This window comes from Dromaius novaehollandiae, chromosome 23, assembly GCF_036370855.1.
Source record: "Dromaius novaehollandiae isolate bDroNov1 chromosome 23, bDroNov1.hap1, whole genome shotgun sequence".
In the NCBI taxonomy this organism is placed as follows: Eukaryota; Metazoa; Chordata; class Aves; order Casuariiformes; family Dromaiidae; genus Dromaius; species Dromaius novaehollandiae.
In genome coordinates this window covers 7,632,937-7,647,970 of record NC_088120.1, presented here as the reverse complement: position 1 = coordinate 7,647,970, position 15,034 = coordinate 7,632,937, and the positions used below count along the sequence as shown (strand labels likewise).

General features: G+C 72.8%; 3 protein-coding genes across 4 annotated transcripts; 1 reads left to right on the top strand and 2 right to left on the bottom strand.

Annotated features, from left to right (window-relative positions):
- Nucleotides 1-1,312: 1,312 nt before the first annotated feature.
- EXTL1 (exostosin like glycosyltransferase 1) lies at nt 1,313-7,235 on the top strand. 2 transcript variants are annotated; one of them, XM_064525060.1, is made up of 11 exons: nt 1,313-2,766; nt 4,378-4,471; nt 4,552-4,659; nt 4,759-4,878; nt 4,948-5,080; nt 5,390-5,508; nt 5,654-5,746; nt 6,155-6,241; nt 6,349-6,509; nt 6,591-6,750; nt 6,872-7,235. In XM_064525060.1, exons 1-11 carry the CDS (start codon nt 1,835-1,837, stop codon nt 7,010-7,012), a joined length of 2,148 nt encoding a protein of 715 aa, XP_064381130.1. In that variant the 5' UTR covers nt 1,313-1,834; the 3' UTR covers nt 7,013-7,235. The 2 variants fall into 2 exon arrangements, with proteins under 2 accessions (XP_064381130.1, XP_064381129.1); XM_064525059.1 differs by having other exon boundaries at nt 1,316-2,766; nt 6,579-6,750.
- Nucleotides 7,236-7,272: 37 nt separating this feature from the next.
- SLC30A2 (solute carrier family 30 member 2) lies at nt 7,273-10,318 on the bottom strand. The gene is made up of 8 exons (XM_064525062.1): nt 10,175-10,318; nt 9,638-9,924; nt 9,300-9,446; nt 8,265-8,418; nt 8,033-8,180; nt 7,835-7,940; nt 7,628-7,762; nt 7,273-7,539 (listed from the first exon to the last, which is right to left on the bottom strand). Exons 1-8 carry the CDS (start codon nt 10,222-10,224, stop codon nt 7,394-7,396), a joined length of 1,173 nt encoding a protein of 390 aa, XP_064381132.1. The 5' UTR covers nt 10,225-10,318; the 3' UTR covers nt 7,273-7,393.
- A 584-nt stretch (nt 10,319-10,902) lies between these two features.
- On the bottom strand, nt 10,903-14,618 carry TRIM63 (tripartite motif containing 63). Its single transcript, XM_064525061.1, has 8 exons — nt 14,152-14,618; nt 13,682-13,848; nt 12,334-12,502; nt 12,023-12,118; nt 11,648-11,881; nt 11,486-11,508; nt 11,194-11,318; nt 10,903-11,079 (listed from the first exon to the last, which is right to left on the bottom strand). The coding sequence occupies exons 1-8, from the start codon at nt 14,479-14,481 to the stop codon at nt 10,937-10,939; spliced, it is 1,287 nt and encodes a 428-aa protein (XP_064381131.1). The 5' UTR covers nt 14,482-14,618; the 3' UTR covers nt 10,903-10,936.
- Nucleotides 14,619-15,034: the final 416 nt, after the last annotated feature.

Sequence of the window (15,034 nt, the reverse complement as noted above, 5' to 3'; positions counted from 1 at the left end):
GGACCAGTGTCCTCTGCTGAACTACAGCTCCCAGTGTCTCCCAGTGCTCCCAGCTCCCAGTGTCTGCCATTCCCCAGCTGACAGTGCCCCCCAGTGATGCCCAGAGCTCCCAGTGATGCCCAGAGCTCCCAGTGCCCCCCAGCATGCCCCAGTGCTCATGCACGAGAACTCCCAGTAGCACCAGTGCTGGGCCGCAGCTCCCAGTGCCACCAGTATGCCAGGATGGCAGCTCCCCGTCTGCACCAGCGCACGGCCCCAGCTCCAGGGCTGCGCTGGGGGGAGCCGAGGGGGCTGATCCTGCCCCTGCGCCCAGCCCTGGCGAGGCCCCCCCGGAGCAAAGGGCCGGGACCGGGCTTTGCAGCCGTCGTCGGCCCCGCGCTCCCGGCGCGGCGATGCTCCCACGGCCGGACCTGCTCCGCCAGCCCGGCCGCGGGGCTGCGGCTTCGAGGCACCGCCGAGCTCTCCAGGAAAACTCTGTAACTACGGAGCCGCCTCGGCGGCACCGGCCCCAAGCGGGTTTTCCCTCTCCCCGGCACCGGCCCCTTCCCGGGCCTGGCGCGCTCCAGGTTTCCTCGCTTTTCACCCGAACGGCCCAGGCTTTGCTTTAATCCGCTTACGCCCCAACGCGCCCGGGTGCGGCGCGGATAATCCCCTGCCCGCCTGGGAACTAATTCCGCGAGGCTCCGGCGGGCCGGGATGTCACCGCCGGCCGGGCCGGGGGCGCGTGGGGGCAGCGGCAGCGCCCCAAACCTGCCCAGCCCGCGCGGGCGGGGAAAAGGGGCGGTTTTGTACCAGGGGCTGCTCCGGGCTCGGGGGTCCGGGCCCCCCCCGCGGGGTCCCCCCGGCCCAGGGGAACCCCCGGCCCACGTGGGCCGCGCCGCGCCGCGTCGCCGGCCTCCGGCGAGCGGCCAATGGGAGCGCGCCGCAGCGGGGGGTTCTCCGGGACACGCCCCCTCCGCGGCGGAGGCCACGCCCACGGGGGCGGCGGGCAGCCAATGGGAGGCGGGTGGGCGTGGCCGGGGCGGAATGTTGTGGCGGTGGGAACCGAACGCGGTGCAACAGATGCGGCCGGGCGCGGCGGCGGCGGAGCGACCCACGGGGCGCCCGGACGGGGGGGGCACGGACTGACCCACGGGGGGTCCAGACGGGGGGGGGGGCACGGAGCGACCCACGGGGGTCACGGACGGGGGGGTCACGGAGCGACCCACGCGGGTCACGGACGGGGGGGGCACGGGCAGACCCACGCGGGTCACGGACGGGGGGGGCACGGGCAGACCCACGGGGGGCCCGGACCGGGGCGGCAGGCCGGCGGGGGGACGGGGCAGTGAGCAGGGGACAGACTGACGGGCAAGGGGACGGGGCGGGGGGGGCACAGACAGCCTAGGAAGGGGACGGACAGACAGAGCGACCGACAAGCAGCCACCCCCCAGGCAGCGCGGGCAGAGGCGCCCGGCTGGGGACCCCCGGGAGGAGGAGGAAGAGGAGGAAGGGGGGGGCGATGAGGAAGGCCCGGGGGGCGGCGGGTCCCCGCGGCAGGCCGGCCTAGCGGGCGATGCCACCGGCACGGGGCGCGGGACGAGCCGCCCTTTCCCTGCGCGCGGTGCCCGCGGTAAGGAGAAGCGGAGCGAAACCCCCCCGGGAAGGGCGCAGCCGCGGGGAGCCCGGTCCCGGTGCCAGGCTGCGGTGGCTTCGGCGCTGCCACGCACCCACCGGAAGGGACACGGGACGGGGACGGGGCCCTGGCGCCCTCCCACCTCCTGCTCGGCAGTTAGGACCTGGGCGCTCGCGGCGGCCGTTCGCAGCCGGTTGAGGAGCGGGGGCCGCGCGTGAACCTATGCAGACCGGGACGAAATACCTCCTCCTGGCTCTCCTGGCCTCCTGCCTCCTGCTTTTCTTCGGAGCGGACCGGCTGCGCCGCGCCGCCTCCTTTTCCAGCCCGAAAGCCGAGGCGCCGGGGAGGTGGCCCCGCTGGGCGGATGGGTCCCTGCTCCAAAGCTTCGCAGGTGCCGGGGAGCTCGAGGGCGATGGAGCCGCCCCGTCGCCGTCACCCAAGGCCCGGCGGGCGGCCCGGCTCGGCACCCACCAGCGCCGCCGCTGCCGCATGGAAACCTGCTTCGACCGCTCCCGCTGCGAGCAGCACGGCTTCAAAGTGTTCGTGTACCCGCGGGAGGCGGGCGTGCCCGTGTCGGACGCCTACCTCAACATCCTGGCGTCCATCGAGGAGTCCGGCTACCGCACGGCCGACGCCGGGGCCGCCTGCCTCTTCGTGCTGGGCATCGACACGCTGGACCGCGACCGCCTCTCCGCCCGCTACGTCCCCGGCGTCGGCGAGAAGCTCCGCGCCTCTGCCCTCTGGAACGGCGGCCGCAACCACCTGATTTTCACCCTCTACTCGGGCACCTGGCCCGACTACGCGGAGGAGCTGGGCTTCGACAGCGGGCAGGCCATGCTGGCCAGGGCCAGCGCCCGCGCCGAGACCTTCCGGCCCGGCTTCGACGTCTCCCTCCCGCTCTTCCCCGCCGAGCACCCGCGGAAGGGCGGCGAGCCGGGCTGCCTCCGCCAGCGCGCGCTGCCGCCGCGGAAGAAGTACTTGCTGGTGTTCAAGGGGAAGAGGTACCTCACGGGCATCGGCTCCGGCACCAGGAACGCCCTGCGCCGCCTCCACGACGGCAAGGACGTCGTCTCGCTCACCAGCTGCCGCCACGGCCGGGGCTGGCAGAGGCGCAAGGACGCGCGCTGCGACCGGGATCACGCCGACTACGAGAAGTGAGTCGGGGCGGGAGGGGGACGCGGGGGGCCGCGGCGAGGCGGGAGCAACCCCGGAGGAGCGCGGAGGCCCCGAAAAGCAGCGCGTTGCGGCGCTGGGAGAGGCGGCCACGCTGGCTGCTCGGGATTTTCCTGCCCGGTATTAAAGTTCGGGCGATGCAGCGGGAGCGGCTCTTCGCCGCCGGCGGTGCGGCGGATGCCGTGTCCCTCTTCCCTAGCTCCGAGCAACGACGCTGTCCTTCACCCCCCTCCTGCCCTCCCCAAAAGCAGGGTTTTTCTTGGAAAGGGGCCCAAAATGCGCCCCCCCCCCCAGCCTCGGCTGATGGTCCTGCAAGCTGCCGGCTCCCGGCTCTCGCCGGCGTCTCCGGGGCGGCCGCGCTCGGCAGCATCCTCCGAGCGCCTTCGGAGGTGCCGGGAGGCGAGCGCGGAGCCGGTCTCGGAGGCGGGAGCCGGAGGCAGGGTGCCGCGGAGGGCGCAGGCGCCCAGGAGCGCAGGGAGGGCGATGCACCCCCCCGCCGGCCCCGCTAATCCGCTCGTGCTGTTGGCAAGGATGGGGGATTTGCACCGGGGGGGTTTCGGCTGCAGACGCGCGGGAAGCACGTGGCGAAAAGCTCGCGCGCTGCGTGGCCGCCCGGGCCGCTTTATCCCCCCGGGACTCCCGGCAGCTCCCTGCTTCCCTCTGCGCCGGGACCGGGGTCCTTCCTCCCTCCCGGGGGAGACGCAGCCGGGGGCTGGCCGGGGGGACGCGCGGAGGAGCAGCGCCCGGGACACTGCCCCCCCCCCGAGCCGGCGCCGGGAGAAGAGGAAGGCCTTGTTCGCCGCTCCGTCGCCCTCCTCGCGCCCGGGGACCGCCCGAACAAGCCCGTTCTGTGCCGGGATAAAGGGCGGCTTGTGGCAGCGCCGCGGCCTCGGCCCGCTGCAGGGAGGCCGGGGGCAGCGCTCCGGGGTATTTTTAAAAATCAAAGGGAAGTGGGAAAAGTGGGGAAGCCTGGCTGGAGCCGCCGGCGCCCGGCCCCGTAACAAAACAAGGAAGCGCTGGCGGGCTGCTGCCCGGAAAGCGCCGCGCGCCAGGAGCGAGGCATTTCCAGCAGGAAACCTGGGTCTCGGGGGCCCGGCAGGCGCCAGCTCCCCCCGGCCGCCCGCCCGCCTGCGAGGGAGGTGGCTCGGAGCCGGCACGGCGCAGCCCCTCGGGATGAGCCCAGCAGCCTTCCCGGCCCCGCGGGATGTGGGATGGGCAGAGGCAGCATCGCTTTCCCGTGGCCGGCACCATGTTCCCACGGTCGGTGCCTCGGCCGACCCGGGGGTCCTGCTTGGCTGGGGGGTCTCCGAAGCCGGGTTTCGTCCCCTTTCCTGCCTCTCCGCTGGGGTCTCGTGAGCACGTGCAAAAAACCCGGCTCCTTTTCAGCCTGCAGCTTTCCGGCGCCCCGCAACCAGCCTCTCCCGGCCTCGCTCGCGCTTCTTCCTCCCCGTCGCATCCCGGCCGTGACCGGCACCGGGAGCCGGCGCACGGGAGCAGCGGGGCCTGGCCCAGCGTAACACCAATGCTGGGTTTTTGGGCCCGCCGACGGCCCCCCTGGGCGCTGGTGACCCCCGGCCCCTTCCTCTCCCCAGGTTCGACTACCAGGAGCTGCTGCGCAACTCCACCTTCTGCCTCATCCCCCGGGGCCGGCGCCTGGGCTCCTTCCGCTTCCTGGAGGCGCTGCAGGTACCGGGGCGCGGAGGAGGCTTTGGGGGGGCCGCACGGGGGTCCCGGCGGGTCCCCGAGCGCCGCTGTCACCGCCGCAGGCCGCCTGCGTGCCCGTGGTGCTGAGCGACGGCTGGGAGCTGCCCTTCTCCGAGGTGCTCGACTGGGGCAAAGCCGCCGTCGTGGCCAGCGAGAGGCTGCTGCTGCAGGTACCGCGGCCGAGTCCCCCCCCCCGCCAGCGCCGGGAGTCCCGGGAGCCCCGGGCCGGCGGGGCGCGGTGGGAAACGGGTGCTGCCGGCGGCACGCAGGTCCCCTCCGCCGTGCGCCGCGTGGGCCCTGAGCGCCTGCTGGCCCTGCAGCAGCAGACGCAGCTCCTCTGGGACGCCTACTTCTCCTCCGTGGACAAGATCGTGCGCACCACGCTGGAGGTGAGCGCCCCGCCGCCCCCCCGCCGCCCCCCCGGCACGGCGCGGGGTGCTCAGCGTCTCCCCGCGCAGATCATCCGGGACCGGCTCTCGCCGCACCGCTCCCGCGCCCGCTTCTTCTGGAACGCGCTGCCCGGGGGGCTCCTGGCGCTGCCCGACTTCTCCACGCGCCCCGGCGACTTCCCCTTCTACTACCTGCAGCAGGGTAGGCCCCGGCGGCGGCGGCACCGGCTGAGCCCGGCCCGCTCGGTGCACGTCCCGATGGTGGCGGCACCGGCTGAGCCCGGCCCGCTCGGTGCACGTCCCGATGGTGGTGGCACCGGCTGAGCGTGGCGCACTCAGTGCACGTCCCGATGGTGGTGACCCCGGCTGAGTCCGGCACGCTCGGTGCACGTCCCGATGGTGGTGACGCCGGCTGAGCGCGGCGTGCTCGGTGCACGTCCCGATGGTGGTGACGCCGGCTGAGTCCGGCACGCTCAGTGCATGTCCTGACACCGCCGTGCCGCCCACGCAGGCTCCAGCCCGTCCGACAAGTTCACGGCCCTGGTCCGGGCCTCCTGCGCCGGGGTCCCCCCCTCGCCGCCCCTGCTCGGGCTGCTGCAGGCCGTCTCCGCGTCCCGGCACTGCGCCCAGGTAGGCGGCGGAGCCCCGTGCTGCTCGTCGCGGCTCCGGGCGCGGGGACGAGGCCCGGCGGAGGCCGGCGGCGGGGAGAGCTGCCGAGCGGCGGTGGCACCCCGGCCCCGGCCCCCCGCTGCCCCCCGCCGCCCCCCGCCCACAGATCCTGGTGCTGTGGAGCTGCGAGACGCCGCCGCCCCGCGGGCAGTGGCCCCGGAGCACCGTGCCCGTGAGCGTCATCCCCGGCGGGACCGAGGTGTGGGGGCCGGGATGCGGGGGGGGAGCACTGGGATGCGGGGAGGGAACTGGGATGCAGGGAGGGAACTGGGATGCAGGGAGGGAGCCCTGGGATGCAGGGAAGGAGCTGGGATGCAGGGAGGGAGCCGGAATGCGGGGAGGGAGCACTGGGATGCCAGGAGGGAGCACCGGGATGGGGGGAGGGAGCCAGGATGGAGCACTGGGACACGGGGAGGGACCACCGAGAGGCGGGGATGGAGCTGGGATGCAGGGATGGAGCTGGGATGTGAGGAGGGAGCACCGGGACACAGGGAGGGAGCTGGGACATGGGGAGGGAGCTAGGACGTGGGGAGGGAGCTGGGACATGGGGAGGGAGCACCGGGGCGCCCCTCCCGCAGCGTGTCCCCGCCTGACTCTCCCCCCGTAGCCCAGCGACCGCTTCTTCCCCTACGCGGAGATCCGGACGGACGCGGTGCTGAGCCTGGACGAGCACGCCGGCCTCTCCACCAGCGAGGTGAGGCCACGGGCGCCGGGCGGGAGCCGGACGCGGGAGCCACCGCCCCGGGTGCCGCCGCGGTGCCGCCGTCCCATCCCATCCCGTCCCGTCCCGTCCCGGCGCAGGTGGACTTCGCCTTCGCGGCGTGGCGCAGCTTCCCCGAGCGCATCGTGGGCTTCCCCGCGCGCCGCCACTTCTGGGACGCCGAGCGGCAGCGCTGGGGCTGCAGCGCCGAGCGCAGCAACGAGCTCTCCATCGTGCTGCCCGCCGCCGCCTTCTACCACAGGTACCGCCGCCGCCCCCCCGGCGCCCCGCCGCCCCCCGGCCTCCCCCCACGGCCTCGCTCCCTCCCCAGGTACTACCACAGCCTCTTCGTCCGCTCCGTGCCGGCGGGGCCGCGGGGGCTCCTGGGCGGCGGCGGTGCCTGCGAGGACGTCCTGCTCAACCTCCTCGTGGCCGCTGCCACCAAGCTGCCGCCCGTCAAGGTGGCCCGGCGCCGGGAGCCCGAGCAGCCCGGGGACCAGCCGGTAGGACACGGGGAAGGGGGACGCGGTGTCCCCCCGTGCCGGCGCGCCCGGGTCCCGCTGGCTGCCCCGGGCGGGGGGGAAGGACGCGGCCACCCCCGGCAGCACCCCGCGCCTCTCGCAGCCGCAGGACTGCCTCGACCGGCTGGCGGCCTGGCTCGGCCACATGCCCCTGGTGCCCTCCCAGCTGCGCCTCGACCCCGTCCTCTTCAAGGACCCAGTTTCCATCCTCCGCAAGAAATACCGGCGCCTGGAGACGCCGTAGGGCCGGCGGGTGCTGCCCGGCCCCGGCGCTTCCTACCGGCGCGGTAAAGGTTGGCGGGGACGCGATTTCCTCCCCGAGCTCCCCAAATCAGGGGAAAACAGCTCGTCTGGGACCTGCGGCTCCTCTCCGCTCCGGGTAAGCGGCAACGGTGAAAATAAAGCCCCTCTGCTCCGGCGGCCACCGCTGAGCAGCCGGACCGGGCACACTCGCGCCCTTCACCTCCGGAGCCGCCCGCGATAAAGCGCAGCCGGCGCCAGGCGCAGCGTCGCCCCGGCCCGCCGCGGAGTGACTTGCTCTGATTTATTTCCCCAGGGTTAAATGATACTCGGGGCGGGGGGGAAAGGCAGGGTGACGTTGCTCCACCGCCGGCACGGGGGCCGCTCAGTCGCCGGGGCTCTGGCACTCGCGGCAGTCCCGCATGTCCTCGCAGTAACGCTCCACCTGGATGGTGGTGGCGTGGAAGCCGAAGGCGCCCCGCAGCCGGCGGCCGGCCTCCTCCAGCACCTCCCGGGCGCTGGCGTCCTCGTCTGCAAGGGACGCGGAGCTGGGGGGGTGTCGGGAGCCCCCGTAACCCCCCCGGCGGGGTCGCGCCCCTCCCGCGGCGCCGGCACTCACTGATGGCGACGTGCACGGAGAGCAGCGGGCGCGAGGCCGTCAGCGCCCAGATGTGCAGGCTGTGCAGCGCCCGCACGCCGCCCACCGCCAGCAGCGTCTCCCGCACGGCGTTGAAGTCCATGCCGCGGGGGGTGCCTGGGGGGGGGGGTGCAGGCTGCGGGGGCCGCCCGGCACCGCCGCCGCCCCCCCCCCCGGCTCCCCCCCTACCCTCCATCAGCACGAGCAGCACGTCGCGCAGGATGCTCAGCGTCGTCCCCAGCACCAGCACGGAGAAGAGGAAGGTGCAGATGGGATCCACGAATTTGTACTCGGGCTGCGAGGGATGGAGAGGGGCTGGAGCGGGGACGGCGGCGGGGGGGGGGGGGTGTCGGCCCCCGGCGGGGCCTTTGCCCCGGCCCCCCCCACCTTGAAGAAGACGACGTAGGAGGCGACGAGGACGCCGACGCTCTGCAGCAGGTCGCCGACGACGTGGACGAAGGCGGCGCGCACGCTGGCGTTGGGCTGCTCGCGGCCGTGGCCGTGGCCGTGGGGCTGGTGCAGGGCCAGCCCCATCCTGCGGGCGGGCGGGCGAGCGGTGACGTCCCCGGGGCCCCCAGCGCCCGGCGGCGAGCGGCGGCGGCGGCCCCCCCGTACGTACACCACGTTGACGGCCACGGCGCAGGCCGAGGTGACCAGCATGGCTGTGCCGTCGAGGTCGTAGTCGCCCGAGAGCAGGCGCTGCGCCGCCAGGTAGACCAGGACGCCCGTCACCACCCAGATGGACAGCACGGAGAGCAGGGCCCCCAGGATCTCTGCGGAGAGCGTGGCAGCCCCGAGACGCCGTGACCCCGGCGGCGGCCCCTTGCCACCCCCCGGCCGGGAACGGTGCCGATTCCCCCCAAAATGGCATCCCGGTCCCCTCCGAAACCGGCACCACCGGGTGCTGCAGCGGCGCCGGGGAGGGGATGGCGGGAGTGCGGGGGTCCGTTCCCGTGCCCCATTCCCATTCCTGTGGCCTGTTCCCATGCCTGGCACCTCGTTCCCGTGCCCCATTCCCATGCCAGGCACACCGCTCCCATTCCCGCACCCCATTCCTGCGCCCTGGTCCTGTTCCTGCGGCCCATTCCCGCGCCTGGCACCCTGTTCCCGCACCCCGTTCCTGCAGCCCGTTCCCACACCTGGCACCCCGTTTCTGCACCCTGTTCCTGTGCCTGGCACCCCGTTCCCATTCCTGCGCCCCATTCCCATTCCTGCACCCTGTTCCTGCACCCCATTCCCAGGCCCCACTCCCACGCCTGGCACCCTGTTCCCATTCCCGTGCCCCGTCCCTGCACCCCATTCCCATGCCCAGCACCCCATTCCTGCACCCCATTCCATTCCCGCACCCCATTCCCGCACCCCGTTCCCATTCCTGTGCCCTGTTCCCACGCCTCATTCCAGCACCCCGTTCCTGTTCCCACACCCGATTCCCGCACCCTGTTCCTGTTCTTGCACCCCGTTCCCTTTCCCGCACCCCATTCCCGCACCCTGTTCCCATTCCTGCACCCCGTTCCTGTTCCCACACCCGATTCCTGCACCCTGTTCCTGTTCTTGCACCCCGTTCCCTTTCCCGCACCCCATTCCCGCACCCCATTCCCGCACCCTGTTCCCGTTCCCGCGCCCCGGCGGGGCCCCGCGGGGGCTCGGCCGCTACCTGCCCGGTGCCAGCCGAAGTTCATGGTTTTGGTGGCGGGGCGCGCGGACACGCAGAGGGCGAAGAGGCTGATCAGGACGCCGGCGAAGTCCGTGAGGAGGTGGGCGGCGTCCGTCAGGATGGCCAGGCTGCGCGCCAGGTAGCCGCCTGCGGACAACCGGGTGTCCCGGCCGGAGAACGGGCCCCCCCCGGCCCCGACGCCCCCCGCCCCCCCGCCGCCGGGGCGCGCGGCCCGCCGAAACGCCGAGGACGGCCCCGAAACCGCCTCCCCGCCCGCGCCGGGGGGTCGAGACGGGGCCGGGTGGGTGGGAGGGTGCTGCGGCCCCCCCGGCACTCACCCACGGCCTCCCCCACCATGAAGACGAGGCAGATGGCGGCGGCGGCGCAGAGCTTGGCCCGGGCCCGCTGCTCGTCGCGGTGGCTGCCGGCGGCCGGCGGCGCGTGGCAGTGGTGGCGGCCGCCGCGGGGACCCAGCTCCACGGCCGCGGGCTGGGGCGCCCGGTCCTGCCCCGGCGTCCGCGACACCCCCGGGCAGGAGCTGCGCGGGGCAGAGGGGCCGTCGGGGGACAGCGGCGCCCCGGGATGACCCTCGGCTTTCACCGCGCCGGAGGCTCCCGGGAGACGCCTGATTTTGGGGGGACAACGTGCGAATTGGGGGGGGGAGCTGGTGCAGACCCCAGCCCGGCTTCCCAAGGTGGGGGACGGAGGGGACGGTCCTCCCGCCCCGCTCCCGGCCGTGAGCCAGCTCCCAGCCCTCAGCCCCGGGGTCCTGCCCGCTCTGGCGGGTCCCCTCCCCATCGCCGGCGCAGGGACCCCCGGAGCCCCGGGGACGGAGGGGACGTGCACGTCCCCGAGCCCCCCCCACAGCCCCCTACCCGCCGGCGGCCTCGTCGAGCAGGTGCCGTTTCTCCTCCCTGGCCTCCATCCTCCGCCCGTGCCGGTGCCGGTGCCGGGGGGTCCCGGAGCGCGGTCGGAGCTGGTGGCACCCGGTGGCCTCGGCCCCGCCGCCGCCTCCGGCTCGGCCGTGTGAAACGCCGCCGACTCGTGTGCAAAGCGGGGCCGGCGGGAGGGGGAGGCCAGGCCGGCTGCAAACCCGCCCGGGCGGCCGCCGCGCCGCCCCCGCTGCCCCCCGGCACCCGCCGACCCCCCCGGCACCCACTGACCCCCGGCACCCGCCGGCCCCGGGAGATAAATCCTGCCGGGCGCTGAGCTGCCAAGTGCCGGCGGGCGCCCGGGCGTGTTAACGAGGCCGACAATTAGGTGTCGGATCCGGAGGCCTCGCCGGGACGGGACGGGACATGACGGACCCCCCCCCCCCCCCCCCCCCCCCCGCGACATGGGACGCCGACAAGGCACAAACGAGCCGGGGCGGGGGAACCAAAAAGCACCGTGTTTTTTTTCTTTACAAAATACACAAAAGTCCAGTCCGTTACAATTATATACAAAACAAGAGACCATACAAAATGTGCGGAATAGTCCTGCTGCACCCGTATCGACACGCGTCGCCCCGCGCCCGGCCCGGCCGCCCGGCGGGGACGTCCCCGGCCACCCGCGCCCGCCGAGGGCTGCTGCACCGGAGACGCCGCGGCGGCTACTGGGGAGCTGCAAGAGAGGGAGGCGGGGGGTTATGGGGGGGCTCAGCTCCCCGCGTGATCCTCGGTGCTGGCGGCGGAAAGCCCGGGCTCCGGCGCCCCATCCTTACCCTCCGCCCTCTTCGCCGGTGCTGCTTCATCTTCCGGCTCGTCTTCCTCCTCCTCGAAGAACTCATCATCTTCCTCTTCTGCAAACAGGCAGCGGAAAGTCACGACGGGCCGCGGGGCCACCTCCAAACGGCGTTTTTTGCAGGGCCCCCGGCCTCGGGTCCCTCGGGTCCCTCCCTTTGGGGCCGAAATACCTGTCTCGAAGTCCAAGAGGCGGACGGCGTCGGCCAGGTGCTCCAGGCTCACGGAGAAGCCGTCCATGTTCTCGAAGCCCTGCTCGATCTTCTCCAGGCGGCCGCCCTTGGAGGCCTCCACGATCCTGCGGAGGGAGAGCCCGTCCGTGGCCCCGGCGGCCTCCGCAGCGGGGCGAAATGGGGGCACGTTGCTCGTTAGGCGCCAGCTAACGAAGCCCCCCCGGGAAAATCCCGGCCCGCCTCTGGGAAGGGGTTTTGGCGTCCCCGGGATTTCTCGGGCTCCGGCACTTACGTTTTGATGAGCTGCTTGGCGTTCTGCGGGAGAGAGGAGACGGCTGAGCGGAGCGGGGAGGAGCCGCCACCCACCATGTCCCCGAGGCCACCGGGGCTGGGGCGTGGGGACGGCCCCGGGCGCACGGGGCCCCGGGGCTGCCCGGCTCGCGGCGGGTCTCACCATGAGGAAAGCGGCGCCGCCGGTCTCCTCCATGGCCTGGATGGCCGTCTCCACCAGGCGGGAGGACTTCTCCAGCTGCTCCTTGTACTTGTGGATGAGGGCCTGCACGAAGCCCGTCTTGTCCTCCCGCTCCTTGGCGATGCGCCGCAGCATCTCCGCCTTCTTCTCCTCCAGCAGCGCCCCGAGGGCGCCGAACCGCTCGCACAGCTCCCGCTCGGCTGCCCGGCTGTTCTCCTGCGGGACGCGGGCGCTGGACGGGGCCTCCGCCTCCCTCCCGTCCCTCCTCCCGCTGCCGCCGCGGCGGAAACCGGGGCCGGGGCTCGGGTTTCGGCCCCGCCGCTTGGGTTTCGCTGGCTCCCCTTCCCCATTCCTCACCTCGGTTCTCCGGCAGGACTCCTCCAGCTGGCTGATGATCGTCTGGATCCTGTCGTTGCCGGCCACCAGCATGGAGATGCAGTTGTTCAGCTCGGTCTGGGCGAGGGATACAAGGGGGGGGGGGGACGGATAAAAATAGGGTTAACCCCGGCGGGGCCGTGCAGCATGAAGCCCCCGCGCCGCGGCCGCGCTATGTATAGCCTGTCTCCTGGGCGAAGCCGCCCGGGCTATTAATACCGCGGTGAGCGGGCGGTGGAGCTATCCGCCGCGGGTCCGGCGCGGCGCCGGTCCCCCCCCCCGGGCGCCGGTACCTTCTGGCCCTGGAAGACGCTCTGCAGCGGGGCCACGTCGCAGTCCTTGTGGGCGCCGAAGACCTTGCACATGGAGCAGGTGGGCACCTCGCAGCTCAGGCAGTAGATGTTGATGCGCTCGTCCTCGTGCTCCTTGCACATGGGGTGCTCGCCCTTCTGCGGGGGCCTGCTGGGGAGAGCGGCCCGGCCGCCGTGACGCCCCCCCGCCCCGGCATCCCGCCGCCCCCGCTGCTCCGTCGGGAGAGGCCCCAGTTCAAACCAGTGCGAGACCGGTGGGTGCTGCAGCTCGGAGGGCGCCGGGGCCAAGCTCCAGGGATGCTGCACAACTGCCTAATTTTAGACCCGCGCTGGTGCCATTTGTTATCACCGTGGGGGCGAGACGAGTGCTTGCCCCCGGGTCACTAAGGCCAACGCGTGATGGGGTGGGGGGGTCCCCAGGGGCCGCCGGTGTAGTTAAAACAGCAGAGTGAAACCCCCCCCCGGGGGCTTTTTAGGCAATTTGCCCTTTCCATGGGCGGTGTGACCACAGCTGGTGACAAGTCCACCTGCCCGTGCCCCTTGGGGACAGCCGACCCCACCAAACCGAGACCCGGGGTCTTCACCCCACAGCCACAGGTGCGACGAGCTCGCCGGGCCTCGGCCACCCCGGGGAGGGGGGGGCGTGTGCCTTGCCCTGCGGAAACTCTGATGCCGGAGATGTTTGTCGTGTGACATCTGCCACCGTCCCCATGGCTTGCGGATAATATTTACAGTGAGTCAGTGAATCGCCGAGCCGGGGCCCCGGCGGGTCGGGGGCTGCCCCGCTCGCTGCACAGCCCCGGTGCTGCCCGTCGGGGCTTGCTCTCACCCCTTCTCCCTCCTTTAGGAGCACATTTAGCCCCTTTCTCCCTTGATAAGACGTGACCCCGGCGTCCTTCCCCTTCCCTCTCCGAGCTCCCGAGCAACGGGAGCCTTTGCTTTTCCCAGCCGCCCGGACGAGATCCCCCCCGACACCGTCCCTCTTCCCTTATCAGCTGGCAATTCCCAGCTCTCCCGAGCGCGGCCGGTATTTGTCCCACGCGCCCCTTATCTCCCACCGAGACCTCTATCTGCAAAACGCCCGGCGCTAAGGGCAGGACGGGTCCCGCCGCCCCCCCGCCGAAGGACCCGCTGTCCTCTGCGGCGACACAAAAGCCAGCAGCGGCCGGCAGCGCCTGCGCTATTACTGCTCCTATATCACGTTGAAAACATCCAACGCGCGCTGCCGGGAGGAAGAGATTCGGGCTGGCGACCCGTAAGCAAGTGGAAAGGACCTGCAACGTCCATCACCGGTGCATCGTGCCGAAGGGCGGCCCGCTGGCGGGCTCACCTGGAGCACTCCTGCTTGTAGATGTCGATGATGTTCTCCACCAGCAGGTTCCTCTGCAGCCCGTAGACGCCGTGGCGGTCCAGGAGCACCTCGTGGCGGCAGGACGGGCAGCGGAAACGGCCCCCCGAGATGACGCTGCCCCGGCTCTGCCAGTACGGGTTGGCGGCCTGCGAGCAGAGCTGGGTCAGGGTCCCCCGGCCGGGGACGCCGGGGGGTCCCGTGGTGGCAGCGAGCGTCCTCGCAGCGTCCTGCCCTGGTCTGCTGAGCCGTCCCGGCGCTCGGCGCCCCGGTGGGGACCTCTCCTGGACCGGCCACCCCCACCACCAACCCCTTGGGGACCTCTCAGGGGCCACCACCAACCCCTTCACGCCCAGAACCAGCCTCCCACGATGGAAATCTCCCCCCACGATGGAAATCTCCCCCCAAAAGGGGACCGACCGCGAGCCCGGGGTCCCAGCCGCGGCGCTCACCTGGAAGACGTCGTTGGCACACTTGCGGCAGAGGTTGTGCTGGCAGGGCAGGATCACCACGGGCTTGGTGAACATCTCCAGGCAGATGGGGCAGATGAGCTGCTTCTCCAGGTTCTCCATGGGGCTGCCGTCCTGGATGATGCCGGGCTGGTAATCCATGGGGCCGGCGACAGGCTCCTCGGCCAAAACGCGTCCCCGCTCCTCCGCAGGCACCGGCGGGGTGAACGGCACCGAGCTCCTGCGCCTCGGCTGCGGGCACCCGCCTTTGCCCCCGGCGCCGGCCGCTCGCCTATTTATAACCCGCTTTTCGGTCACGTGCAGGGAAAACATCGGCGGCGGGTCGAGTTTCCCACCTGTCACATGGGAGTGAGCAACGCGGGGCCGGGCAGAGGCCGGGCGGTAAACAGGGCTCGGGACGGCCTGTCCGGGCTCTCGCTTCCCGGGAGCGGGGCCTCTCCCGCCACGCGGAAACCCGAGCCGTAAACAGGGTCACGCGAGGGGCCCAGCACCGCCGGGGCGGCCGGGATGCTCCGACCTCACGTTCCTCATCCCGCCCGGCCCCACGCGGCCACCCGGCTCTGGGGGTCCCGCGCGCCCGGTGGGGAGGGCGGCGAGGAGCCGGCTCGGCTCGGCGGCTCGCTTGCAAAAACCCCGATGCCGAACCGCCGGGGAGGAAAGCAGCGGCACGCCGGGGCGAGCCCGGGCCCCTTCCGCAGGCGGCGGGGTAAAAAAAGCCCCCGGCTCACATGGCCGCGTGTCATCTGGGAGCCGCAGCAACAAACAGGCGGCTGTGCCAAACCGCGGGGCCGGCCCGCGCGGAGACCTGCCAACGCTGGCGGCCGAGCGGGGACAGCGGGTTAATTATAGCGCCGCGGCTCTGGGT

Excerpts from the sequence above, each read along its gene's own strand:
- EXTL1 (XM_064525059.1), top strand. The coding sequence starts at position 1,835 with ATGCAGACCGGGACGAAATACCTCCTCCTGGCTCTCCTGGCCTCCTGC. Across the intron at positions 2,767-4,377 it reads GATCACGCCGACTACGAGAA|GTTCGACTACCAGGAGCTGC; the intron begins GTGAGTCGGGGC and ends TCCTCTCCCCAG. Across the intron at positions 4,472-4,551 it reads GCTTCCTGGAGGCGCTGCAG|GCCGCCTGCGTGCCCGTGGT; the intron begins GTACCGGGGCGC and ends TCACCGCCGCAG.
- SLC30A2 (XM_064525062.1), bottom strand. The coding sequence starts at position 10,224 with ATGGAGGCCAGGGAGGAGAAACGGCACCTGCTCGACGAGGCCGCCGGC. Across the intron at positions 7,941-8,032 it reads CCTACGTCGTCTTCTTCAAG|CCCGAGTACAAATTCGTGGA; the intron begins GTGGGGGGGGCC and ends CATCCCTCGCAG. Across the intron at positions 7,763-7,834 it reads GCTGCTCGTGCTGATGGAGG|GCACCCCCCGCGGCATGGAC; the intron begins GTAGGGGGGGAG and ends CCCCCCCCCCAG.
- TRIM63 (XM_064525061.1), bottom strand. The coding sequence starts at position 14,481 with ATGTTTTCCCTGCACGTGACCGAAAAGCGGGTTATAAATAGGCGAGCG. Across the intron at positions 12,119-12,333 it reads GCGTCTTCCAGGGCCAGAAG|ACCGAGCTGAACAACTGCAT; the intron begins GTACCGGCGCCC and ends TCCCTCGCCCAG. Across the intron at positions 11,509-11,647 it reads GCGGCGCCGCTTTCCTCATG|AACGCCAAGCAGCTCATCAA; the intron begins GTGAGACCCGCC and ends TCTCTCCCGCAG.